The 26,928-nt window shown below is 41.8% G+C and overlaps 1 protein-coding gene across 1 annotated transcript in view; it reads right to left on the bottom strand.

Annotated features, from left to right (window-relative positions):
• The window catches only part of ABCA13 (ATP binding cassette subfamily A member 13), a 448,014-nt gene that overhangs the window by 158,052 nt on the left and 263,034 nt on the right, over positions 1-26,928 (bottom strand). Inside the window, exon 43 of the mRNA XM_058534839.1 lies at positions 18,298-18,403. Coding sequence (XP_058390822.1) covers positions 18,298-18,403 — 106 coding nt within the window. The remainder of the gene's footprint in view (positions 1-18,297; positions 18,404-26,928) is intronic.

The raw sequence follows: 26,928 nt of genomic DNA, 5'->3' as shown, positions 1-26,928 counted from the left end.
CCCCACACCGAGCAATTCTCCATGACACCAGCTGGGTGTCCTACAATTCAATTCATTTCTGACACTATCTACCCAGAGATAGTGTCAGATTCCACAGGTTAAGGGTTCAGTCCCACAAGACTGCACCCCCCGCTTCAGACGCCAGTTGCAAGTTCAGGCTGTCACCTGTGCTTCTGACTGACCAGCTATAGATCAGAGGTTCCCATGACCCTCACCTTGGTTTTGATTAATTTGCTAGGGAGGCTCACAGAACTCGGGGAAATATTTATTATGTTTACTAGCTTACTAACGGATATGATAAAGGATACAGATGAACATCCAGATGGAGGAGATGCCTAGAGTGAGGTATGTGGGAAGGGCGCAGAGCTTCCATGCCCTCTCCAGGCGCCCCTCTCCCACCACCTCCACGTGTTCACCAACCCAGAAGCTCTCTGAACCCCTACTACTGAGATTTTATGGAGGCTTCCTCACATAGGCATGACCAATTATTAAGTCCATTTTCAGCCTATCTCCCCTCCCTGGAAGATGAAGGGTGGGGCTGAAAACCCCAAGCCTCTAGTCATGGCTTGGTCTCTGTGGTGACCAGCCCCCATCCAGGAGCCCACCCAGAGTCGCCTCAATAGAACAAAGATGCTCGTAGTGCTCTTACCACTTAGGAAATTACAAGAGATTTAGGAGCTCTGTGTCAGGAACCAGGGGCAGAGACCAATGTATATTTTCTATTATCTCACAAGACCCAATAGAGGTTTGCAGGCAATCAAGAAAATTTGGACATTTAAAGACTAGAACATGAGATATTCACAAGCATGACATATTCTGTGAATGACTATGTGAGGGATATGTGTGGCAGAATATGTGTGGCAAGTGGCAGGATATGGGGGTTAAAGGTGTTAGAAACCAACTCATGAAGGCCTTACCAGCCATTTGAAGGAGTAGGGATTACAGGTCTTATAGGACTAAAGATTGCCGCGCCAGCAGTCACCTGATGAGATGTGTGTCATAATGCAGAGCAATGTTTTATTGTATGAGCAGTGCTCTATTGAGGGTGGGCGTTGCATGGGGAAAGCAGTGGTTTATACACCAGGCTACCTATCAAATTCACCTGGGGAACTTTTTTGTGTGTGTGAGGAAGATCAGCCCTGAGCTAACATCCATGCCAATCTTCCTCTTTTTGCTGAGGAAGACTGGCCCTGGGCTAACATCTGTGCCCATCTTCCTCCACTTTATATGGGATGCCACCACAGCATGGCCTAACAAGTGGTGCGTTGGTGCGCGCCCGGGATCCGAACCCAGGCCGCCAGCAGCGGAGCGCACACACTTAACCGCTAAGCCACGGGGCCGGCCCCACCTGGGGAACTTTTTAAAAATTCTGATTCCCAGATCCCACATCAGACAGAATCAGATCTTCAGGGACTCAGAGATAAAAATGTGGGTCTTTTTTAAAACAACTTTGCAGGAGATGCTGATGCTCAGCTGGGTTAAACAGGTGCTGATTTAATGCATGGCCAATGGTGATTCGTACATAACTCTCATAAAGGGTTATTAAATCAGCATATATAGAAATTTTAGTGCTAGAAAAGGTATATTATTGAGCTAAATTTGATCCTTTCTCATATAAATATTAATACAAATATAAATATATCCCCTTCCTGATGATTTTATGAGATTATAATGCTAGATAACCCCAATTCACAGCATTATGTATGCAGATCTGTTAGGACAATTATGTGAATTATCTAACTCAAACTAAAATAATTGAGATGTTGGTTGCCCACGCCCAGGATTTCCAGAATGATTATTGAGATAATTGCTCCATTTCCTCACTGGGCTTTGGCTAAGCAGCTCTCTCTGGCAGAGTAGAATGCCTCACTCTGTTTAGATTCAAGAGGAATTAAAAGGTCACTGGTAGGTCCAATGGCATATGCTCCCACTGTGCCTATAGTTGTCGTCCACCAGAAGTCACACCCCACATATTAGCCTTTAAGTAGCATCTTTGATATTCACATCTAGCTACATATACTTAGCTGCCTGCAAAACCATGCACCTTCTCAAATATGAATACAGCAGGCGACAGCTGTAAACACTGGTTTATGTCATAATTTTTCATCTATGCAGCCAGGTGACACAAAATGGAAAGAGGACAGACTGTCTGGGTGCTGGATTCTATCTAGTAAATTTGCCTGGTGATGGAGGAGTGGGAGCAGAATTGGAGAAGGGCCATCTATGTGCCTAATGGACCTGGCACATAGGTCCAGGTCCACAGAGACCTGGATTTGAATCCAGTTGCAGCCACCAACATGCCGTGTGACTTCTGGAAAATAACCTAACCTCTCTGTAAGTCATTTCCCTCAATTGTAAAATAGAGATGTATATTTCCCCTCTAGGTAATGAGGATTATTATTAGCACACTTATTAAACCACCAGAACAGGTATAGTGCTGACCTCCAGTCACTGTAAATGCTCATCACACCGGTTCAAGGAGTCTGTGGGGAAAGGTGTTTCTCACATTAAGAAAAACAAATTTTCCCCACCTTCTCATATATGTTAATTGGATATAAATGGGAAAAATAAAGGGCTAAGATGGTTTATGGTCAGGAATCAACCACCAATCAAATATTCATGGCTAAACTCATAAAAGTATTCACATGAATAATTTAACAGACGAAATTAAAATGCTGGCCCAAATTGTTATAAATTGTCTTATTTGACTTATGAGTGCAATTATATTCAAGGACTCTAGTTACATCCGTAATTATGCATTCCCATTTACCCTGACCATCAAATTGCTTAGGGAAAATGTCCAAAGATTTTTCTTTTTTGGCTAGGTGGCTTCAATTGTTCAAACATTAATACCTAGTGAGGAAAAACCTTAAATGTCAAGGACTCAGCATGCACCCCAGAATATGCTCTCCACATTACGAGTTCATCCCAGTGTTCTTGAAGGTTTTAAAATAAAGCATTACAAATGTAATTCCTTCAAGTCAATTTTTTTTGTGTGTGAGGAAGACTAGTCCTGAGCTAACATCCAATGCCAATCCTCCCCTTTTTTCTTGAGGAAGATTGGCCCTGGGCTAACATCCGTGCCCATCTTCCTCTACGTTATATGGGACGGCGCCACAGCATGGCTTAGCAAGTGGTGCGTCAGTGCACACCCGGGATCCGAGCCTGCGAACCCCGGGCCACCACAGCGGAGTGCGTGCACTTAACTGCTGCGCCACCGGGCCAGCCCCAAGTCAATTTTTTTAAAAATTAATTTTCCAAAAGAAAAATGGGCAAACAGCATACATGAATATACAGTTCATAAAAAATCTACAAAGTAGTCAAAATATGATTATTGTAAAATAAGGCAACAATTAGATTTTCAGCTCACCAATATGGTAAAGAATAAAAACTATGTTAATACCTCCCATTACTGAGCGTTTAAAGAAATGGACCTTCTTATACAGTTCTAGTTGGAGAATAGATTTGTACAGTCTTTCTGTAGGAAACGAATATAGACCATCTTTGATCAGCTTACTTCCAATCCCATGAAGTCATATTATTAAAAATAAATAAACAGAAATTCATCAAATATATCAAACAAGTTGTTTTGTTACATCTTATAGAAAATAGTAGCAAGAACTTGGAAATAATTTATGCCTGATACGTGGGGATTAATTGAACAATGTATATAACACAACCATACCGTGGATTGTATTGAAGCAATCTACTTCAGGTAAGAGTATAGATAAATACTCATTAATGTGGAGAATGTTTATGATGTGTTGTAAGTAAATAAAGCAATTTAAGATAGAATTATATCATCTTTTGAAAAAAATGTCTATACACAAACATGGAGTATGGCTCAATAAAATGGGTGCGAGAGGAAATATGACCCAAAATATTAACAGCATGTATTAGCCAAAAAAAGAGGGAGGATTAAAACATTAAATATGTAATTATAGGAAAATACTCATAACATACCAGATGAAAAAAGTGTGTTACAAAAGAACATATAGAATAAATATAATTTACTAAAAATATTAATATTAAACTAGAAAAATTAATATTTTGGTATATACACTTTCAGTGAAAAGTTGTCTTTTATGATATAATTTCTACAGCCTACATAATACTTGATAAAGTAGATTTTTTTTATTCAAAGAGCTAAAGTACTATAAGCGTTTTTCAACCTATTTAAAGATTTATATTTATTTGTGTGGTGAGAACACGGCTACTTTAATGTTCTTCTTCATAATTTTCTGGGTTTTTTCAACAATGAATATTTACGTATCTTGTAATCAATAATTATTTTGTAAAGACTGTATACTTATTCAGGAAATGAAGCAAGATTTTATGAAATAGAAACAGTATCGCTCTCTATTCCCTGAGTTACAGAATTTTAGAGTTGAAGCAGATCTTAAAAATGATGGAATTCACACTTTCACATATTTATAAATAAACCCAGTTCAGGAGAGGTTGTGAAATAAATTAAATTTGGGGGAACAAATAATAGTGAGTATTTACTACGTATAAATACAGTCCTCCCTCGGTATCTGCGGGGGATTGGTTCCAGGACCCCCACAGATACCAAAATCTGAGGATGCTCATGTCCCGTATATAAATTGGTGTAGTTTTTACATATGACCTATGTACATCCTCCTGTATACTTTACATCATCTCTGGATTTCTTATAATACCTAATACAATGTAAATGCTGTGTAAATAGTTGTTACACTGTATTGTTTAGGAAATAACGACAAGAAAAAAGTCTGTACGTGTTTGGTACAGACGCAACTATCGTAGGCCTTTCGGTCTGCGGTTGGTTGAATCCGTGGATGAGGAACCCGTGCATACAGAGGGCTGACTTTACTATGCTAGGTCCTTAGGTTGTCTCTGAATAAAGTTCTCAAGGGCTCTCAGTCTTATAATGGAGTCAAACATGTAGACAAAACGTGATGACTAAACCTGACCAACACAGCATAATGTATGGAATGTGGGTCAGAAGCTTCTTCAAGGAGGCTGCCATTGCCAGGAAACAAAAAAGTAAAAAACTGAACTCTGACAGGTGGGGAGGGTGACCAGTGTCGAGAGTATGTTCCAGGAAGAGAGGGAATCTTGTGCAGACATGGATTCTGAGACAGAAATATGGTAAGTTTGTTAGCGAAAGGGTATTAGAGATATTTTCTACTGCACCCCAGTCATGAACTGGGATTTCAAAATCATTAGCAGACATGAAAAAGCATAATCATTTCATCTATTCTCACAAACTCCGTGAAATAAAAGCAGGTAGGCTGTGTGGAAAACCCTGACAGTGCCCTCTGGTTCCTTGGTGAACGTGCGCTTTACAAACAAATGGACCCCTTCAGATGGGCATTAAGGTGGTAAATGCCTCTCAGGGGAGACCACAGTCCAGCACCAGAACTTGAGAATTCCAGCCCCGCCTTACCATGGATACACTGAACATTCTGGACAGGTGATTACCCCACTTATAAAACAAGAAGCTTAGATGGGGTTATCCGAAAACAATAGTGGCATTACATTTATACAAAACATGACTAAATTGCCTTATAGCATTTGTGTTTTCTCAAGAAGATAACCGAGAAAATCAAATATCCTCTTATCAAGAATGGAAAAAAAACAGAGGGGGAAGGAGAGAGGGGAAAAGAGAAAGACAAAGCAGAAAAAAGAGCAGAAAGAAAAACAAAAGGAAAGAAAAGTATTTGTGCACATGGATGCTTACTAACACGACATAAACCCAAAGAACAATTATTTCTTAAATATTAAATGTGGTGATACAAACATAGACAAATTTTAAAACCATGCTAGGTTACTGTAACCTTGGTTGAATATTCTTTATAAAGCAAAATATTAATTATGTTTAATTCTTTTTAAAAGCTAAGTGAAGGCTATATTCATCTAAATTCTTTTATTGATAATAATTTCACAACTATATATTACCAACATTTATAATGCTTTATCTGTTCATTTCTTATAACAATCATACTGCTTTTTTTATACATAATTTTTCTTAAAAAAAATTAAGGGGCCGGCCCAGTGGGGTAAGCCGTTAAGTGCACGAGCTCTCCTGCAGCAGCCCGGGGTTTACCGGTTCGGATCCCGGGCGCGCACCCACACACCGCTTGGCAAGCCATGCTGTGGCCACGTCCCATATAAAGTGGAGAAAGATGGGCACGGATGTTAGCCCAGGACCAGTCTTACTCAGCAAAAAAAAGAGGAGGATTGGCAGATGTTAGCAGAGGGCTGATCTTCCTCACAAAAAAAAAAAAAATTAAAAAGCTAGATAAAAGAGTAATTCTCTACTTGTCATGCCGCCGAAGTTTTCAGTCGCTGTACAGGTGATGTATCATTGATTTGGCTGTTTAGAAAGTACTATGATTGTAATAGCCAACACGTTAAAAGCATCAAATTAGGATTTTACTTTGGATAGGTCGTCTCTTATGCCTTGCCACACTTTTTGAATAATTTAAAGGTTGCTGAAACTCCTTTGATTAAGCCTGCCTTGAAAAGACAGTGACTTGATGTTCAAGGGAGCAGGGATGCAGGCCCAGCTTTGCCATTAACTACTTATATTACCTGGACAGGTCACTTAATTCAGAGTTTCCTTTAAATGCACCAGAGACAGGTCTTCTTGAAGCCCCTAAACAGCCCCGGACCCGAGCTCCCTCGGAAGTTCTACCGGGTGGTTAGGGAAATGGAGTTAGGGATACATTCTACTGCACCCCAATCACGATTTCAGCCTCGGGCCTGTTCTCTGGTTCTGTTCTGATCATGTTTGGGAGGCAGGTGTACAGCTGGGGCGGAGGGGAGGGTGTTAGGGCTCTGCTGTCAGGCAGACCTATGTTTGAAGACTGGCTCAAACAGTTCCTTTAGGAAAAGTTTGTGATGACATACAAATAGGAGCCCTTAAGGTGGCATCTGGCACATAGTGAGGGTCTATAAATACAGCTAAACAGAAGAAAACTCTCCCTACTACCAAATAACCTCTTGGACTGCAGCCCTTTGTTCACCCCTCTCACTGTTGTATCACCTTCGATGTTTGTCTTCTTCACTTGCAGTGAAGTCCTTGCAACCACAGGGGGTGGAGCCCAATTCTTCCTGCTATCGTGGGATTTAAGCACACGCTCCAGCACACGGGCATGCTCAATATGGTCTTATGAGTGAGCAAATGGATGGATATTGGCCAAATACTGTATTCAGCATCCTTATCTATTACTCACCTCACTGAGTGGAGGCTTCGCTCCCTCCTAGGCCCATTCTTCCCTACTCAGAAAACTTAATACCGCCTATGCATTTCCAGTTCCTTCCCACGCTCAGCTTTGGCAATCACACCCAGTGGGCCTCATTCAACGGCAGTCTTCAGGCCACTTAAGAGCGGCTCCAATTCATTCTGATTTTCAATCAGAGCGCAAACAAGAAAGTTAAGGTAGGTGACAGAGCAAAGCAATGAAGGAGGAAATGAAATTTGGGGGTTAGGAGAAGGAAGAAATTAGATAGCCAGTTCAGGATGCCCTACTCTACTCCTCAGCTCAGGCAAGGAGGCGAGTGTGTAGGAGTGATGGAAAAAGCTCTCAAAGGCACAGTTGTCTGTAGCTTCCTGAAGATAGATATGTTAATAAAGGTTGCCCGGAGCTACTCCTGTCTGAATTATCCAAGTTGTTCCACCATCACCTTTGAGGCAATGACTACACTTAAGATGATTGAAGCACATTCTTTGTCAAATATTTCACATGAAGATGAGATTCCAATTCAGGAAATGAGGATTAGAACTATTCATCACCCACCTTAGGAGCTTTCTTTGGCAGCTCTGCTCTGCATGGCTGCAAGAATCACAGCTTCATACACTTTCCTGACTTCCCACGGCCCCTAACAGAAGCTGCTGCTTTCTGGCACCTGCCACCAGCATTTATCCTGCCCAAGTCTATTTCAATTCCATTTTTATTTTGGCAGACTGTTTTCTGCAAAGCACCCCGCCATTAGCTCTCTGCTGATTTTAGCTAATGTGGAAAACAAACCTTCTTTGGCATGTATAATTGGCAGCAGTCACATCCCCTCCCCACCTTGCTTGCAGGGAAGGCAGTTTTTGAAGCTCGAGGAAATGTGGACACAAGAAAAGACAGCACTCTGGATTTAACACCATGGTTAAGCCTAGGAGACACACGCAGAATTGGAACAGCTCTTTAAAGAGGCAGAGAATTATGGCCTCCCTGCATAGGATGGGCTGTACAAACAGGAGTGTCTTAAAAAGCAAACGGGAGGCTGCAGACCCTTCGAATTAATCACTGCCGAAATTGCTTTCCATCATCACAAGAAGTAGCAATTAGGAATGAAATACAGAGGATTAAATTGTGGGAGAAAAAAGAAGACTTTTCAGTAAAGTGGTACTGACAAACCATAGAGCTGAGAATTTCTATACAATCTCAGATCTTACGTGGGGAAGGGGGGAGATAAAGCTTCTTAAAAAAAAAGGGACAGCAAAGCTTTTTAAAGAGAAAACAACTATGTTGGCCAGATTCACTCTGTATTAGAGGATTTGTAGTTTTTCACACGGACTTGGAGCTTGAAGAGACTAACAGAGTGTTTTTCTCAGTAGTAACCACAGACCACTCAAATCAAAGGAAATTGGCGTGCTTGTTTAAAAAACGTAATCATCTAAGACTTTGGAATCCAAATTTAAGTTGGGCCTAACAATCTGCCATTTTAATAAGTGCTCAGGTTTTTTTTTTTTTTTTTGATAATAGCCATTCTAACAGGTGTAAGATGATATCCCACGTGGTTTTTTTGATTTGCATTTCCCTGATGGTTAGTGGTGTTGAGCATCTTTTCATGTATCTGTTGGCCATCTGTTTGTCTTCTTTGGAAAAATGTCTATTCAGTTCATCTGCCCATTTTTTAATCAGGTTATTTGGGGGGGGCGGTTTGCTATTGAGTTGTAGGAGTTCCTTATATATTTTGGATATTAACCCCTTATCAAATACATAGTTTGTAAATATTTTCTCCCATTCCGTAGGTTGCCTCTTCATTCTATTGTTTCCTTTGCTGTGCAGAAATTTTTGGCAAGGATGTGGAGAAATTGGAACCCTTGTACACCGTCGGTAGGAATATAAATTGGTGCAGCCACTATAGAAAACAGTATGGAAGTTCCTCAAAAAATTGAAAATAGGGGGCCTGCTCCTTGGCTGAGTGGTTCAAGTTGTGCACATTCTGCTTTGGTGGCCTGGGTTTGTGGGTTCAGATCCCAGGCACGGACCTACTCCACTTGTCAGCCATGCTGTGGAGGCAACCCCACATGCAGAATAGAGGAAGATTGGCACAGATATTATCTCAGGGTGAATCTTCCTCACCCCCCCAAAAAAAAATTAAAAATATAACTACATCTGATCCACCAGTCCCATTTCTGAGTATATATTCAAAAGAACTTATATCAAGGTCTTGAAAAGATATCTGAACTTTCATGTTCATTGCAGCATTATTCACAATAGCCAAGAATGAGGAAACAACCTAGATGTCCACTGACTGACAAATGGATAAAGAAAATGTGTTATATATGTACCATGGAATATTATTCAGTGATTAAAAAGAAAGAAATCCTGCCATTTGCCACAACATGGATGAAGCTGGAGGACATTACACTAAGTGAAATAAGCCAGTCACAGAAGGACAAATACCACTTCATCCTGTTTATATAAAGAATCTAAAATAGTCAAAGGCACAGGAGCAGACAGTGGAATGGTGGTTCACAGACTGGGGGAGGGGATAGAGGAGTTGTTCAACAGGTATAAAGTTTCAGTTAAGCAAGATGATTAAATTCTAGAGATCAGCTATATCTCATTGTACCTACAGTCAACAATACTGTACTGTGCACTTAAAAAAATTGTTAAGAGGGTAGATCTCATGTTGTGTTCTTACCACAGCTAAAAGGGGGAGGGGCATGAGGAAATTTTTGGATTTAATAAATGTTTATTACCTTGATTGTAGTGATGTTTTCACAGGTGTGTGTATATGTCCAAGTTCATCAAATTGTATACATTAAGTATATGCAGTTTTTTTCTATATCAATTATACCTCAATAAAGCTGTTCTTAGAAAGCACTCAGGTGATTTTTAAACTTTCTTTTAAGAGGTCTCTTCTCTTAAAACTACACCATGAACATAGCAGCCGGGACCATGACACATCAGTGTGCTGGCACTCTGAGGCTGTTCATTTAACAGGTGGGACAGGGCATATGACCTGCTCTTCCAAAGGAGCACACTGTGCACAGCGACATACAGATACCAGAAGCCCTCGAAGTGAAGCCAAGAGAGGCCAAAGCATCACCACCTGCCTTCACATGCAGGGCTGCAGGTCTGCCTACTCATTCATCTGGTCAATTAGTCAGGCAAGAAATATGTGTTCAATGTCTACTATGTAAAGCTGCTACATTAAGTGCTAGGAACTCAGCAATAAATAAAGCATCTTCTTGGGCTTGGGCGCCACTCTTTTAGTGAGCACAGGTGTTAAGTAAGTACAATTAACTATTTAAATGCAACCTGTCCCTGGTGCTGTGAAGGCTAAGAGGGCACCATGAGCACTTGTAAGGAGGGATCTGACCTGCTCTGGGCGGTTGGGAAAGACTTCCTTAAAAAAGGGATAATTAAACCATGCACTGAAGAAAGAATAGGGATTAGCTCAGAGAAGCAAGAAGGGGGAGAGATCACTGGGGTAGGAAGAAGGACTGTTGTGAAGGTTCTGGGGGAAAGATGGAGCTTGATCTGTTCAAGAAACTGAAAGGAACCCAGCTGGGCTGCAGCACACAGTGGTGGCAGACAGGACCAGACCATGTATCATCTCAGGGGTCCATGGGCAGAATTTGAGTCCAGAAAAATGGCAAGCCATTAAATGTTTTTAAGTGAGAGGATTGTGATCAAATACTCATTTTTTAAAAAAGACTCTTGGGGCCAGCCTGGTGGCATAGTGGTAAGTTCATGAGCTCTGCTTCTGGAAACCCAGGGTTCACAGGTTCGGATCCCAGGCGTGGACCTATGCACCACTCATCAAGCCATGCTGTGGCAGGCATCCCACACAAAGTAGAGGAAGATGGGCACGGATGTTAGCCCAGGCCCAATCTTCTCAGGGAAAAGAGGAGGATTGGGAACAGGTGTTAGCTCAGGTCTAATCTTTCTCACAAAAAAAAAAAAAAAAAAAAAGACTGGCTACAGTGTGGAGAATTAATTGATGGAATTTAGGGATGACTGTATATGAAGGGTGAGGGGAGAAGGTGTCACAAATAACTCTGACATTCTTACTTGCAAGCAAGGTACAGAGTGACGACCTTCTCTAAGACCAGAAACAACGAGAGAGAGAGTGTATGGGTGAAAATCATGAGCTGGACTTGAACATGTTGAAGTTAAGGTACCTGGGAGGCATTGGAATGGAATTGCTAAGTGGGCAGTTACGGCCAAGAGAAGCGAGCTGAGCTGACTGTAGATGTGTGAGCATCAGCAGCGCAGAGATGAAGCAGCTGCCGTCAGGAACAAAACAGCCTGCAGGAAGAGCACAGAGTAGGGAGAGAAGAGGGTCTGGGGCTGGCTGAGCTTGGGGGAATGATACCATTTAAAGGCTAGGCTGTAGAAAGTGAAGTGGTAAGAGACTGAGGAAGAGCATGGGAAAGATCCAGGAGATGGGGAGAAACCGAAAATACAGAGAAAAGAATTCTGCTTAGAAGGTGGGCAGGGATTCATCATGGACAGAGGAACCGGTCTCAGCTGGGAAAAGGGACCTGCTCTCGCCTGTAGCAGAGAGGAAAGGGGGGTGCTGATGGGAGGGTGTGGTAGTTTTGGGGGAGGGAGGTAGATGCCAGCTTTCTCTATGATGCAGGAAGGGGGCTGCTCTGACAGAGTGAGAAGGGCAGGAGGGGCCAGAGCTGTGAGTGTGGCACATTTGAAACTGACTTCACAGTGACTAGGAGAGTGTTAGCCCAGGAGACAGGGTGAGACTTCTGGGCAGTGTTGAGAGCTTGTTACTGAGATCTGCTATACAGCCTGCGAACACTAGATGGTTAAAATGCTGAATCTACTGAAGAAAATGAAAAGCATGCAAATAAGTGACAAGAAATCAGCCTGGTCAAACCTATAAAAGAAGCAGGTATTAAGTGTTGCAGGAATATAGAGGAGAGGAAGAATAACTGCTCAGGAGGGCGGAGAGGGACTTCCAGCTGCTGTCAGTCATGTTTGACCCAACGCTGGGAGAGCACTGTGCAGTGGGCCAGTGCCCGTGTGGGGCCAGCACTGATGGTAGCTCAAGGAGGGTGCCATAAGTACAGAGTGCTATGGCTAAGCGGCTAGGGGCTCAGGAATCTACAGCCAAACCTCTCACGGTGTGTGTGTGAGCACAGCCAGGAAATGACTTGCTCAGTTGTATTAGTTAGTCTGCCAGGGTTGCCATTACAAAGTACCACAGACTGGGTGGATTAAACAACAGAAACTTATTTTCTCACAGGTTTGAAGGCTGGAAGTCCAAGATCGAGGTGCCAGTAGATTTGGTTTCCTCTGAGGCCTCTCTCCTTGGCCTCCCTATGTCCTCACGTGGTCTTCTCTCTGGGGGCAGGCATCCCTGGTGTCTTTTTATTTCCAAATCTCCTCATCTTATGAGGACACCAGTCAGATTGGGTTAGGGCCCACTCAAATGATCTCATTTAACCCTAATCATCTTTTTAAAGACCCTATCTCCAAATATAGTCACATGCTGAGGTAGTGAGGGTTAGGACTTCAACATACAAATTTGGGGGGGACATAATTCAGTCCATAAGACTACTGCACTGCTAGAAAGAAGTAGAAAGAGAGAACAGAAACAAACTTATGATTCTAAGTAGAATTCTCCTACTATTACACCAAAGTAGCAGATTTCAAGGTGTGGTGCCTGGACCAGCAGCATCACCGGGGAGCTTGTTAGAAACACACGTCCCCGTCCTAGAACCACTGGATCAGAATATTTAGGATGGAGCTCAATAATCTGTCTTAACATATTCTCCAGGTCATGGTTCTGATGTAAAAGATCACTAAAGGAGCCGGCCCAGTGGCACAAGCGGTTAAGCGCGCGCGCTCCGCTGTGGCAGCCCCGGGGTACGCCGGTTTGTGTCCTGGGCGCGCACCAACGCACTGCTTGTCGAGCCATGCTGTGGCGGTGTCCCATATAAAGTAGAGGAAGATGGACATGGATGTTAGCTCAGGGCCAACTTTTCTCAGAAAAAAGAGGAGGATTGGTATCAGATGTTAGCTCAGGGCTGATCTTCCTCACGAAAAAAAAGAAATCACTAAATTCTTCAGGAAGTCAACTAGTTAACCCAGTTATCTATGTATATTTCAAATATTAGAATAAACATTAGTTTATTGGGCCTAGGAAAAGCCTTTGCAATAAAATAAAGGATCCAAACAGACTGCAATGGCAAGCATTGTGCCTGGATAGGAGTCTTATATTGGACCTACTGAAGGTTTGAGCAATCAGATAATTTCTCTAAACCTTACTCTCTTCATCTAAATAACAGACAGAGAAGACTATTTCCAAACTGGCTAAGAGGGTTAAGTGAGAAAATGCACAGAAAGTGCCTATCATAGTGTCTGATACACTCCAGGCTGCTAATAAACAGTTTCTCGCTCCATGAAGAAGGGACTTCCACACCTGTATCGCAGGCATGGGACGACCGTGAAGTTCCAGGTGTTAGTCTTCATATCTCGTTTCTATGGAGCTACTAGGGTCCCCATGATTAAAAAGTATATATTTTATTTTGCCTTCATCAGTCTCTCAGAGAAGCAAGAGGTGAATTATTTGAGAGCTGGCCCCTTGGAAGACCGTTTCTGAAGACACATGGCGTGTGCAGAGAGGAGGGGTGCCCACAGGCACGTGCAGCCTGGGAGCAGGAATCAATAATAAAAAAGCAATTTTTGAGGGCATCAGTAGGAGAAGAAAGGTTTTTGTAAACTCTTACTCTATAAATTACATTTCCTTAGCGTGGATCACACACGCACAAAGGTAACTAAAGCACTTTACCTAGGAGACATCAATGCACACTCTCCAAAGTCCTGGCCCAGCGTTTTGATAGAGTCGCGTCTGGTAAGCGCTATAAATTTCACTCACCTTGAGGCCTCATGGCGAGCTTCGTGGAGGATTTTGCAGAATATAATAAAATTGGTAAATGTAGGCAATCTCATACCAAATTTGTTTTAATGCATCCTTGACTCACTTCTTTTTTAGTAATGAAATACTTAAATAGATTTTTAAATGACGTATTTTTCCATTTCCAGAATTTTTAATTTCGATGATAAATAAAACTACATTTTTATGTCATATTTTACAATGGTAATGGAAAACACTATCATTTTTCTTTCCTCGGGGTTCTATCTTAAATTTAAAATACGATTCTTTTGCACATAACATTAGCTGTTTTTCATGTTTTATTTCTGATATATTTACATGGATTTTCATAAAGTTCTCCAAATTCAGACCATGAAATTATCATTTTTCCAAATAGATGTATAACCATAATGAAGAGGATATATGTAGGCAATACATTTTCAATGTAAATTATCCTAAATTCTCAATGATGACAAAATGTTTATGAAAACATAACAATTATATTTTCTTTAAATTTGCTCATATAAGAAAGTCATTAACTAATGTATCTTTCCCCCCCCCCCCAAAGCCCCAGTAGAGAGTTGTATGTCATAGCTGCACATCCTTCTAGTTGCTGTACGTGGGACGCGGCCTCAGCGTGGCCGGAGAAGCGGTGCGTCGGTGCACGTCCGGGATCCGAACCCGGGCCGCCAGCAGCGGAGCGCGCGCACTTAACCGCTAAGCCATGGCGCCGGCCCTAACTAATGTATCTTAAAACGAATGATCAAAAATAAAACTTTAGGTAAAATGCAAATAATGAAAAGAGAAAATGATGCATATGTCCAGTTAAAATAAAACTTTTATATAAATAGCAAAACAGAGATAAATTATGATATATACAGTGGAATATTAGTACACAGAAATTATATGAGCAATAACATAGATGGATGTCAGAGACAAAATAGAAAAAACACAGACTCTTGTACTGCTGTTTGATTCCATTTATACAAAGTTCAGCAACAGGCAAAATTATTCTAAAGTGACAGAGTTACCTTTGGGGGAGGGTGTCTGACTTGGAGAGGACACGAGGGGGCCTGCTGAGATGCTAGCAATGTTTTATCTCTATCTGGGTGGTGGTCACACAGGTGTGTGCCATGTAAAAATTCATCTCTTTGTACAATTAAGAAATATGCCATTTGTAATAAGATGTAGGCAGTAATTTAGTAAAAATAAATTTAAAACACTGTTCTTAAAAAATGTATAATTCATAGGCAACAGTCAGCAACAACTGTGTTACAAAACAGGAAATTCAAATAAACATGAAGAGGGGCTCAAACTCATTAGTAACATGGAAATCCAATTTAGCATGTTATAATACTATTTTTTCGTAGGTGGAAGTCTAAAATGACCCCCAATGACTCACACTCTTACAATCTCCTCCCCTTGAGTATGAATGAGACCTTGAATATGATGGCTGTCACTCCTACATCATATGATAAAGGTAAAGAGATTTTACAGATCTAATTAAGGTCTAATCAGTTGCCTTTAAATTAATCAAAATAGAGTTTCTCCTGCTCCTCTTGAAGAAGAAACATGCCATGTTGTGAGAGGGCCATGTGGTTGGGCCTTGAGTGACTTCTAGAAACTGAGAGCAAACCCAACTGATAGCCAGCCAAAAAACATGGACCTCAGTCCTATCACCACAAGGAACTGAATTCTGCCAATAAGCTGAATGAGCTTAGAAGAGAGCCTTGATAAGGGTTCTAGATAAGAATGCAGCACAGATGGGACCATTATTTCAGCCTTGTCAGATCCTGAGCAGAGAATCCAGTGATGTTGTGCCCAGACTTCCGACCCACAGAAACTGTGAGACGATAAATGGCAATGTTTTAATCTACTAAATTTATGGTAATCTGTTAACAGCAATGGAAAACTAATACAAATTTTGGTAACTGGAAATGGATATCTGCCGTAACAAATACTTAAAAATGTAGGAATGGTTTGAAATCAGGGAGTGGACAAAAGACAGAAGAATGTTGAGACGCATAGTAGAGAAAGCCTAAATTTCCTTGGACAGACTGTTAGTAGAAATCTGAGATTTAAAGATGCTACCCATAAGGGCTCAGCAGGAAGTGAGGAACATGTTAGTGGAAACTGGAGGAAGGATATCCTTGCTATGTAGTGGTAGAAAATTTAGCAAAATTATCTCTTCCAGTTATATGGAAAGAAGAATTTGTAAGTAATAAAGTTGGATATTGAGCTAACAAGATTTCCAAACAAAGAATTAACAGTGCTGCCTTGTTTCTTCATGATGCTTATAGTAAAACGAGAAAGGAGAAAGATAATTTGAGGGAAGAAATATTAAGCAAACAATGGGAATTGGTGATTTTGAAAATTCTCAGTGTTTCCAGATTTTTTAAAAAGGTGCTAAAAGTCAGAAAAAGCTATTGATAATAGGGCAGAGAGAAAAAGCTGAGTGTCACTGTACAACCTTTATCCAAAACCTCAAAAGATGTAAAGGTCAGAGTATTCATTCACAAAAATAGCCCTTTAAAGAGGTTAAGGTGATAGGATGACATAGGCAATGGCAGATTAGGAAGCTCCAGGCCCTTGTTCCCCTACAGAAACAGCAAATAAACAACTACAGACTGACTAAAACAACTTTACAGGAGCCCAGGAAGCCAAAGATCTACAGCCACCAACCAAACTCCTAGTTTAAAAAAAAATCCACTTTCAAGATGGTAGGAAATTTCCTGCTATTTTTTATCAGCTTGCTCCACCCCTTCCCCAGAGCAGTACAGTCACAAGGAAATGGCCCAATTCCTAGATCTCTTTGTCGGAGAGGAAAGAGCGGAGCGGAAACATTTTTGCAAAATTCTGGCTTGGCTGTGGGTTGCCTGAGGGACTCGTGTCTGAAAAGTGGACAAACAAAACGTGGTCTATCCACACAGTAGAACATTATTCAGCAACCAAAAGAAATGAAGCACTGACACACGTTAGAACACGAATGACCCTGGAAAACATTATGCTGAGTGAAAGAAGTCAGTCACAAAGGACCACATATTGTATGATTCCATTTACATGAAATGTCCAGAATAGGCAAATTTATAGAGACAGACAGGAGATTATAGGTTACCTAGGGCTGCAAGAGATAGGGGTAATGGGAGGTGACAGCTAAGTTGATGCAGAGTTTATTTGGGGGGTAATGAAAATTGCTCTAAAATTGATAGTGTGATGGATGCACAACTCTGAGAATATACTAAAAGCCATTGAATTGTACTCTTTAAATGGTCACGTTGTATGGCATGCAAAATATATCTCAATAAAGTTGTTAAAATAAGATATGCCCAACACAATTAATCATTAGGGAAAAGCAAATTTAAACCAGAATGAGAAACCACTACACACCCATTACAACGCCTAAAATTAGTATTTTTTAAACCTGACAATGACAACAGCTGGAGAGGAAGTGGAGCGACTGGAACATTCATGTGTAGCTGGTGAGAATGCAGTTTGGCAAACTCCTGTTGTAAACATTATAGCATATTTACTTTTAGTTATTTATTCATGGGCCTAACGGACTGAGGTCTCTGAAGGCAGGCTCTGGGATCTGTGACCCTCCACACCTCTAGAGCCCAGCTCAGAGCTCCAAGGTGAGTTGTTACTAAAATATGGTAGAAATTGGACTGACAGAAGCTGCAGTCACACATCTAAAAACCAAGTCTGGATTCTGTCCGACCGTTGAGGCCTATGTGTGGTGGTATGAACATGAAACCTACGACCAGTTTTTGGTCCCAACTGGACAGAAGCTCTAAGAACGCAAGGCTCACATCTGGATTTTTCTTCACATAAACCTATTCCCAGCAAAATGACTGCATGTGATAGGTACACCGTGAATGTAGGCTGGATTGGTTTGTTTGTGATGCAGGTAAAACAAGACGAATTGTTTTCATTATTCTAATTTTACACACTAAGAAATTGCTTGTTTAATAAAGTTCTAAAGAAAAGATAAAGCTGTCCATAAACACACAGTTTTACTCAAAGCAGGATAAAACTCTAAGCCTTTTGCCTCTGACCTGTATCCTTTCTATCCAGTTACACCCCCTCACTGTCTTCAGTCTCTTTATGCAGCTTTTAAAACTATGGTTTTGAATGCGGATAGTAACATTATCCATCCAGGAGAAATACAAAGAGATACTGTGTACTCACAGGACCCAGGAGCATGCTGTGGAGGCCTGCAGAACTGCGGCTCTGACTCGGTCCCTGGGGCAGTGTCAGGATGCTTTTTGGAATCTTGCAAAAGCATCAGAAACACCTTTTTAAAAAACAAAAAGAGCTTTATATTATTTTATGTTCCTTTCCACATTGCACTTTTCTTTTGTCTCAATCACCCAACTAAGTCATTATGACAATATTCACTGAACACAGTATCTTTCATTCAGTCACTCATTTAATTGCCATAACTCCAAGGCCACCTAGTTCTCAACAAGCTGGGTGTCAGACTGCGCATAGGATACAAAATGAGTACAACCTGCCTGTGAACCTCAGGGCACTCACCTGCTGGCAGAGACTGGCCAAATCCACAGGTAGGAGAAGGCAGAGCAAAGGCGATACGATAATACAGTGTAGCCAATCCAACTTGAGTCTGTGACTCGCTGAACCAGCAACTCTGACACTCAGAGATGATAAATAAATAAACTCATGACACTCACAGCTTATACAGTGTGGGCGGGTATCATATGTTAAAATCCCCACGGAACATGTCTTCTCCATAGACTATGGTGCACCATGTTACCTAAAACATTGCATTTAAGAAACTGGCTTGAAGTCACTATTTAGTTAGTGCTGGCAGCAGAAGTCAACCTCAATTTGTTCAAATTCAAGGACTAGGTCTCAAATCAGTGAGAGGGAGGTGAAGAAGCCGTGTGAGCAGAGACAGAAGGAGATGTGGTGGGCTGGGGATATTGAGGCCTCTGAGCCACACCTGGAGGTTTGGCAGGGACTTCCGGAGAGGTGGAGAGGGTATCCCCAACATGAACATTGGGCCGAGCGCGAGAGGAGAGGTGATTTGGCTCTTGCGTAAAACCCTCCCTGCAGCAGCCATCACCCTAGGAAAGGCTGGGGCGCTGGGCTCTGAGGGCAGAGGCTTCATTCTTGGCAACAGTCTGGGCCAGCTCTGTGCCCGCTAGCACAGGACTCACCGCCCAGAGTGCTGGCTCCCTCTTCTGTAGAGCAGGGGTGATAAGAACAGCAGCTAGTGATGGCTGCGACATGCTTAGCACAGACTCGGGAAGCATGCAGGAACTTTGATTATTCAGCCGGTTATCCAAGATCGACTGAATGTTCTCTGTGGGCCAGGCATCAAGCTAGGCACTGCGTATTGCCACTTTCTCTTTTGGCAGCATCATCGTGTGCTCTTCTGTCACTCCCTCCTCTGCCCACTGCCACAAAGATCCCATGCCTGGCCCCGGTCCCACTCCAGCCTTCCCTTGCTGGGTACTGCCCATCCCACTGGTACCTCACGCTTAACATATCCAAACTGAGTACCCCAAGTCAGCAACCTCCCTGGATTTTGATTTCTGTAAGATGCAACATCACTCTGCCTCTGACTGTTTATGTAAGGAAATAAGCAATAAAGTATTAACTGTCTCTAGGTGTTCCTGAGGAGCCCCAGCCTACAGGGGAAGACAGGGAGAGGGCACCAGAGAGGAGAAACAGCAGGCAAGCCTGTGGGAGGGGAGAGGTACACAATCTCTCTGCGTGTGGTTAATTAGTTTGGGACAGAATCCTGCTGAGAGAAATCTGAGTCCTCTGCACTGGTGAAGGGCCATGAGGTTTCATTAGATCTGGTGTGGTTACTTTCATTGGTAAGATAACTCCTTGCTGATTTGCAGTAAGACCCCAAGGAAAAGCTGCAAACATCATGACTACTACAAGTAGAAACAACAACAACATCAATAATGATAAAATAATTAATAACATTGTGCTAGTGTGTCACCTTGGGAAAACTACTTTACCACTCGTAGTTTCCTCATATGATAAATGGTAATAATAAGACACATATAACAGAATTCCTCCAGAGTGAATGCATTCATATATGAAGTTGCAAGACCAGTGCCTGCCACATGGGAAGCTCGCAATATCTGGTCCTGAGAGTCCCCGGAGGAGAGGGAGTAAGTGCAGTGAATGCTGAGGATGTGTTACATCTTTTAGCTCTAAAATCCACCCAGTGAGGTCAGTACTGTTATTCCCACCTAGGAGAAGGGCACCGAGGCCTAGCCCGATATCGTTCACCCAGTGCACTTATAAAGAACGAAATCAGAAACAATAGAGAGAGTGTGAGCTAAGAATCATTCACTGAGCAGACTTTCCTCTGTACCTTATTCTAAATGGAATTTTGTTTAATGTTCAAATGTAATTGTGAATTATATAAAGCATATCTTGACACCAAAAGAGACATTCTTGGTAATAATCTTTATCTATTCTTTTCAAATGTCCCTTTTCTTCCTCCTTTTGTAACAAGACAGTGTGTGTGGGGGTGTATGTGCATGTGTGTGTGTGCACACGTTTGTGTGTGTGTGCACACGTTTGTGTGTGTGCACATTTGTGTACATGCATATGTGTGTGCATGTGTGCATGTTGGAGGAGAAAACGTAGAACAAGGGCAGAAGTTTTGCTCCGCACAATCCCCCAGATCACCATGGGGGGATACCATCAATTACAACACAACACTAAGTATCAGGGTTCCCTGCCAGAATTCTCCAACCTCACAGGTGAAAGGTGAAAGGCAAGGCTAAGACAATCAGAATGTTGTGAGTGCCATCTAGTGTCGACTCCCCTTAACTGCAGGCATACCACCCCCAGGGGCTCTGAGAATACGAGAAAACGTCAATGCAGCCCAATGAACAGCAAGGGCCAACTAAGGTCACATTTTTCAAAAGCAATATGACAATGATTGCTGTATTCAAAGGTTTGGGTTCTTCATGGTGGGTATCACCCTTGTAATTCCCATGCTAAATGGAAACAGACAGCAGTCCTCAAGTTCCCCTTGTAAAGTGTCTCACAAAACCATGACATCCAGAATACAGTATTACCCACTCTGGGTAATACTTTAATGAAAAGGAATCTATGGGAAGGTTCATCACATTCCATGGAGTTTGGGAAATGGAAGTTCCACGTTATAGTTTTAATATATTCTTTATTATCTGATACATATTCTCTAGCACAACTTTAAATCAGTATTTGTATGTGAAGGCCAAATCTTCACAAATTCTTTGAGATAATCAAACTAGGAAAGCATATGCATCGTTCATTTGGACAATGATGAGGAAATACAAAGCACTAAAAAAATTCTCATTATAGATAAGATTAAGAAAGCCCTGCTCAACGCACAGAAAGACCCCATCAAAACAGAGAGAAACAAAACGTCAGCAGCTGCGTGAGAAGTTATTTTAGTGCAGGCGAAGTGTCTCAACCTCAGCTGCACTGCCCGCTGTTTAAGCAGAATGTTGCCTTGGTGCGTTTTTTAAATGCAGATATGGAATGACATTGTACACTTGTCTTCCTCCTCTTTGGTGTTTTTTCTGTACTTCTAACTGAATAGAGGCCACAGGCCCATTCATATGGACCAAATAGGACCCACACCTGGCCTCTTTTATATAAAAGTACTAGAAAGTCATTTTCAATCTTATCTAATGTTTTGAATTTCACTGGAATTAGCTGAGGCTTCCCAAGTTAAAGGACAATCAAACAAGGATAGGTCAAACAACTCATTAACTTTTAACTAAATTCATCACATGAAATGAATAAAAATGAAATAAGAAGTGGTGAAATTAAACCCAATAGCAAGAAAACAAACAATCCAATTAAAAAATGGGCAGAGGAACTGAATAGACATTATTCCAAAGAAGATATACAAATGGCCAACAAATATATAAAAAGGTGTTCTGCATGACTAATCATCCGGGAAATGTAAATAAAAACCACAATGAGATATCACCTCAGGCCTGTTAGAATGACCATTATCGAAAAGACAAACGACAGCAAGTGTTGGTGAGGATGTGGAGAAAAGGGATCCCTTGTGCACTGTGGGTGGGAATGTAAAATGGTACAACCACTATGGAGGTTCCTACCAAAAAGTTAAAAATAGAAATACCATATGATTCAGCTGTTCCACTTCTGGATATTTATCCGAAGAAAATGAAATCACTATCTCAAAGAGATGTCTGCACTCCTGTGTTCACTGCAGCATTATTCACAATACCCAAGACATAGAAACAACCTAAGTGTCCATCCATGGATGAATGGATAAAGAATGTGGTGTATATATATATACACCATGGAATATTATTCAGCCATAAAAAGAAGGAAATCCTGTCATTTGTAACAACATGGATGAACTTTGAGGGCATTATACTAACTGAAACAAGTTCAGACAGAGAAAAGACAAATATCGTATGATCTCACTTATATGTGGAATCTAAAAAAACTGCACTCATAGAAACAGATAATAGATTGGTGGTTGCCAGCGGTGGGGGGTGAGGGTGGGGGAAACGAGTAAAGGTAGTCAAAAGATACAAGCTTCCAGTTATAAGATGAATAAGTTCTGTACAGCATGGCGACTATAGTTAATAATACTGTGTTATATACTTGAAAGTTGCTAACAGAGTAGATCTTGAAAGTTCTTATCACAAGAAAAAAAATCATAACTCTGTGAGGTGAAGGATGTTAACCAAATTTATTGTGGTAATCATTTTGCAATAGATACATATATCAAATCATTATTTTGTACCCCTTAAACTAATACAATATTATATGTCAATAAAACTGGGAAAAAAAGAAATGAAATTTAATCTCTCTGACACTAACCAGTGTGGAAATAATTTATAATTTAACAACGTGGATTGAAGTGCAAAGCCTATAGCACTTCTGCGCTTTGTTTCCAAGGCACAGCCAGTTTAATAGTTTGGGGATTCTTCATCTGGGGACTTACATTTTCTTAATTTAGAAGAGCTGCAGGGTCTAAGCATTTATGACAGCCCTGTGTCACCTCAATACTGATTGTGCCATCAATCCTTCAGCCTGCAGGGCTGCGCCCACCCCATCATCAAATGGTGTTGGATGCCAAGCTCTACCTGCACTTAAAGTGCCAGGTTGATGGAATACACCCTGGAGATGGTCAGAGTAAGGTGCCTTTTGCTTTGGGGCTAGAGAAATTCATTTAGCCGACCAAACTCCGTAAGACGATGACGATGTCATCCCACCAAGGGGTGACATGAGCAGAGGAAGAATTTCCAAACTTTGGTGAAAATATAACATTTGCTGTATTTTTTCAGTTTTCCCAAACTGACTGTTTTTTTAAGAAGCAGAAGATAAAACCACGTGGAGAGCTTAGAGGATACAGAACATGTGAGTGACTGGCCAGTCCTCTCCAGACACAGAACTTTGGGCAGAGCTGTCCCCTGACATGCCACAGTGTACACAGCAAAATTTCATTGTTTTACAGGGACTTGTATGTGTTCCTGATTGCTGCATAACAAATTACCACAAACATGGGGGCTTATGACAACACAAATTTATCACCTTATAATTCTGGAAGTCAGAAGTCTAAAATGGGCCTTCTGGATGAAAGTCAAGGTCCTGGTGGGTCATGTTCCTTCTGGAGGATCTAAGGGAGAATACGCTCCCTTCCTTTTCCAGCTTCTAGAGAACACCTGTATTCTTTGGATCATTGCCCCATCCTCCATCCTCAGAGCTCATCACTCCAATCTCTGCTTCCATCAAGACATCACCTTCTCCCCTGTCTGTCCCTCTTACTAATACGATTTGATTACACCAGGTTCACCCAGACAAGGCAGGATAATCCTGCCATCACAAGATTCATACAGGTAACATTTGCAGGTGCTAGGGATGAGGACATGGACAGCTTTGGGGGCCCATTATTCAGCCACCTCAGAACTATTACACCATCAGTACCTCTTTGAAACAAAGGCTGTGGATTTGATGTGTCCCTAGACACTGCAAAGACAGCAAAAGTCAGAAGGCAAAATGGAAAATTTAGGAGTCTACCACAATTAGATTCTAATTCCTGACTTTGGGCAACTCATTATCTTTTCCAGATTTAGCCTCGAGTCTCTTTATCTGCACAAGGGAATAATTATACCAACTTCACAGAGTTTCTATGAAAATTAAATTAGATAAGATATAAAAAGCTTAAGTCTAGGCCAAGCTTTGGGTCCACACTACCAGACAACACCATTTTATAAACAGAGAACACAAAAGGGTGGGCCCGGCCCCGCAGTCTGAGCGATTGATAGCACCATCAGTACTGAGATGACACCAGGCTGTCATAAAAGCTTAGAATCCGAGGCTGTTTTAAATTAAAAAGACATAAGTCCTCAAATGAAGAATCCTCAAACTATTGAATTTATTGTTCTTTGAGGAGAAAAAGTAGGGTGTCACATGACTGAGAGAGAACAGGTTCTCAGAAAAGTTAAGACCCGCTTCCTCCCTCCCTCCATCCGCCCCTTCCTTCTTTCCACTTAGGCAGAGCCAAGTGGGGCAGGAAGGCAGCTCATTAGCTCCCAGCCCCTGCATAAGAGACGCACCGGATGAGGGCTTGGGCCAGCACAAAGTGGAGCCTGGAGTGGGCCAGGTTCTGACAAGGGGTCTCAGATACAGAATGGTGTGGTGCTCTAGAGGCCTGAGGAGATTAACCACACAAAGGGAGACTGAGCAAACCTACACTGAAGATATGGAAGTTGGGTCTCTCACTGTCAGAGAAGGGAGAGACAAATAAGGAAAGAGGGGAAGCCAGAGGAACCCGGTGTGATTGGATTGGCTTTGGAGGTTCCATGTCGAGGTGAACTCCTGGTTTTCAATATATAGAGAGAAAGAGCAGCAAAAACAGACTCTCTAGCTCTACCCACAAAAGAATAGAGAGCAGCAGTGCCCCCATGGCCACAAGTGCATCTAGCAGCCAGGACTCCTTGGAGAAAAGGCTAATGCTAGGGCCAGGGCTGGGAATGCACAAGATGAGCCTGGAGCACCTTGTTATATCAGAAAGCAAGAAAATACTCAAAGATAATGAGGATGTATTAGAAGATACAGCAGCCAGCTTGAAGGGGCTCCACTGGCTAAATCCAGTACCATTAGAGCATCAAAGTAAATAATGATTACAATGAATTGTAGCACTTCCTTTCCATTTAATGCCAGTTAAAAAACTTAGAATGAATGATACACTTAGAAAAATCACCACTTGGCAAATATCATAGTCATAATTAATTGAGGCAAAGAATATGGGAGGGTGCTGAAACGAGAGGGGGAATGTGGGATGAGAAATGGGAATTTAAAGAGTCTCAAACTGTGTCCTCAAAAAATAATTAATGATGAAGGAAAAAGGAAAATTAACTTTAGAGTGGAAATGCCTGGCAGACATCGCTTGACCTGGATGATCAAAGTTCTGGCCACCAGCAATGGGGCAGATTGGCCTCATGCAGCAGGCAGTTGGAAGCAACGAGACAGCACCAGTCCTGTAATATTCCAGGCAGAAATGCAGAACCCAGTCTATCATGAGAAAACAGGACAAACCCATATTGAGGCTCACTGTGCAAGATGACCACTCAGTAGTCTTCAAGAACATTGAGGTGACCAAAGTCAAGGAAAGGAATTCATGCACATTGCCGGTGACTAAGGAGACTTGCAAAGAGCACAACTGTGATCCTGGATTGGATCACTTTGCTCTTCAGGACATGATTGGGACAACTGAAACCTGATGGGCGAAGACCGTACAGGAGTTCTTTGTTCTTAGAAATCGTTCTACAAAGTAAAAAACAAAAAAAAAAATTTAAATAAATGTCAGGCCCTATTCCCTCTCTGAACTTGATTTTTTTCCATCCGAGGCCCATGCTTTACCTCTTAATGTTGTGTCGGATGGGGGCGTCTGAGCTCATGCACCCGAGGAACTGACACGGAGAACCCTCCTGACAGAGGTACAAAGGACACCCCCTACACAGAGCTTAGCCGGCTGGGTGGGAAAAAACGGCCACCTCACACAGGCAGGCTGACCTTTCTAGGATATTACTAAAAACTTCAAAATTATTAAAAACACACTACGATGTTAATAATCAGGGAGGCTATGCATGTGCGGCAGCAGGGGACACAGGGGGAATCTCTGTACCTTCTGCTCAATATTGCGGTGAACCTAAAACCACTTTAAAAAATAGTCTATTAAAAATATACTACTAAAATTCACTACATTTGCCTTACTTCGAGAAGATTTTTGTCTTGGCTTCAGAGACGGCTGCAAATGCACTTCATGTGCACAGCCAAGCTCTCCAACTCTCCCTGGTCCTCAGTCCTACAAAAAGGAAACACTGTTCCTTGCACTGGAGGAGAAAGGGTGAATGCCCTAATGCAATTGGTGCCTACTGTGATCAAATTTTCTATCTCAACCTCTCTGGCTTGGGGGTCTATTTGGGGACCACAACTTACAAGAAGTTTATTGCAGTTCAAAATGAAACCTGCTTTCTAGCTACAGAGTCAGGAGTGATAACAGGCAGGCCCTCCACACCCACTGTAAAGTCGTGGAGCAAACGCAACGAACAAAGGGAGAAGCACGCATGGTGAGATCACAGCTTACTGCGGACAGATAACAGATAGAAGATGGGAGAGTCAATACCTGCCAAGGTAAAGAGACAAATTGGTTGAGATAGATGTTTTACAGACTATACCAAACAAAACAAAGTTTTTAAAAGTGCTTAATCTTTTTCCAATTTAAGATACCTTTCTCAAACAGATCCAAATATACTATATTATATTTTGTTAAATCTGTAAATGCTA

This window comes from Diceros bicornis, chromosome 41 (assembly GCF_020826845.1).
Source record: "Diceros bicornis minor isolate mBicDic1 chromosome 41, mDicBic1.mat.cur, whole genome shotgun sequence".
NCBI classification, from domain to species: Eukaryota; Metazoa; Chordata; class Mammalia; order Perissodactyla; family Rhinocerotidae; genus Diceros; species Diceros bicornis.
The sequence above is the reverse complement of the archived record's forward strand: the minus strand, read 5'-3'. Positions and strand labels throughout refer to the sequence as shown.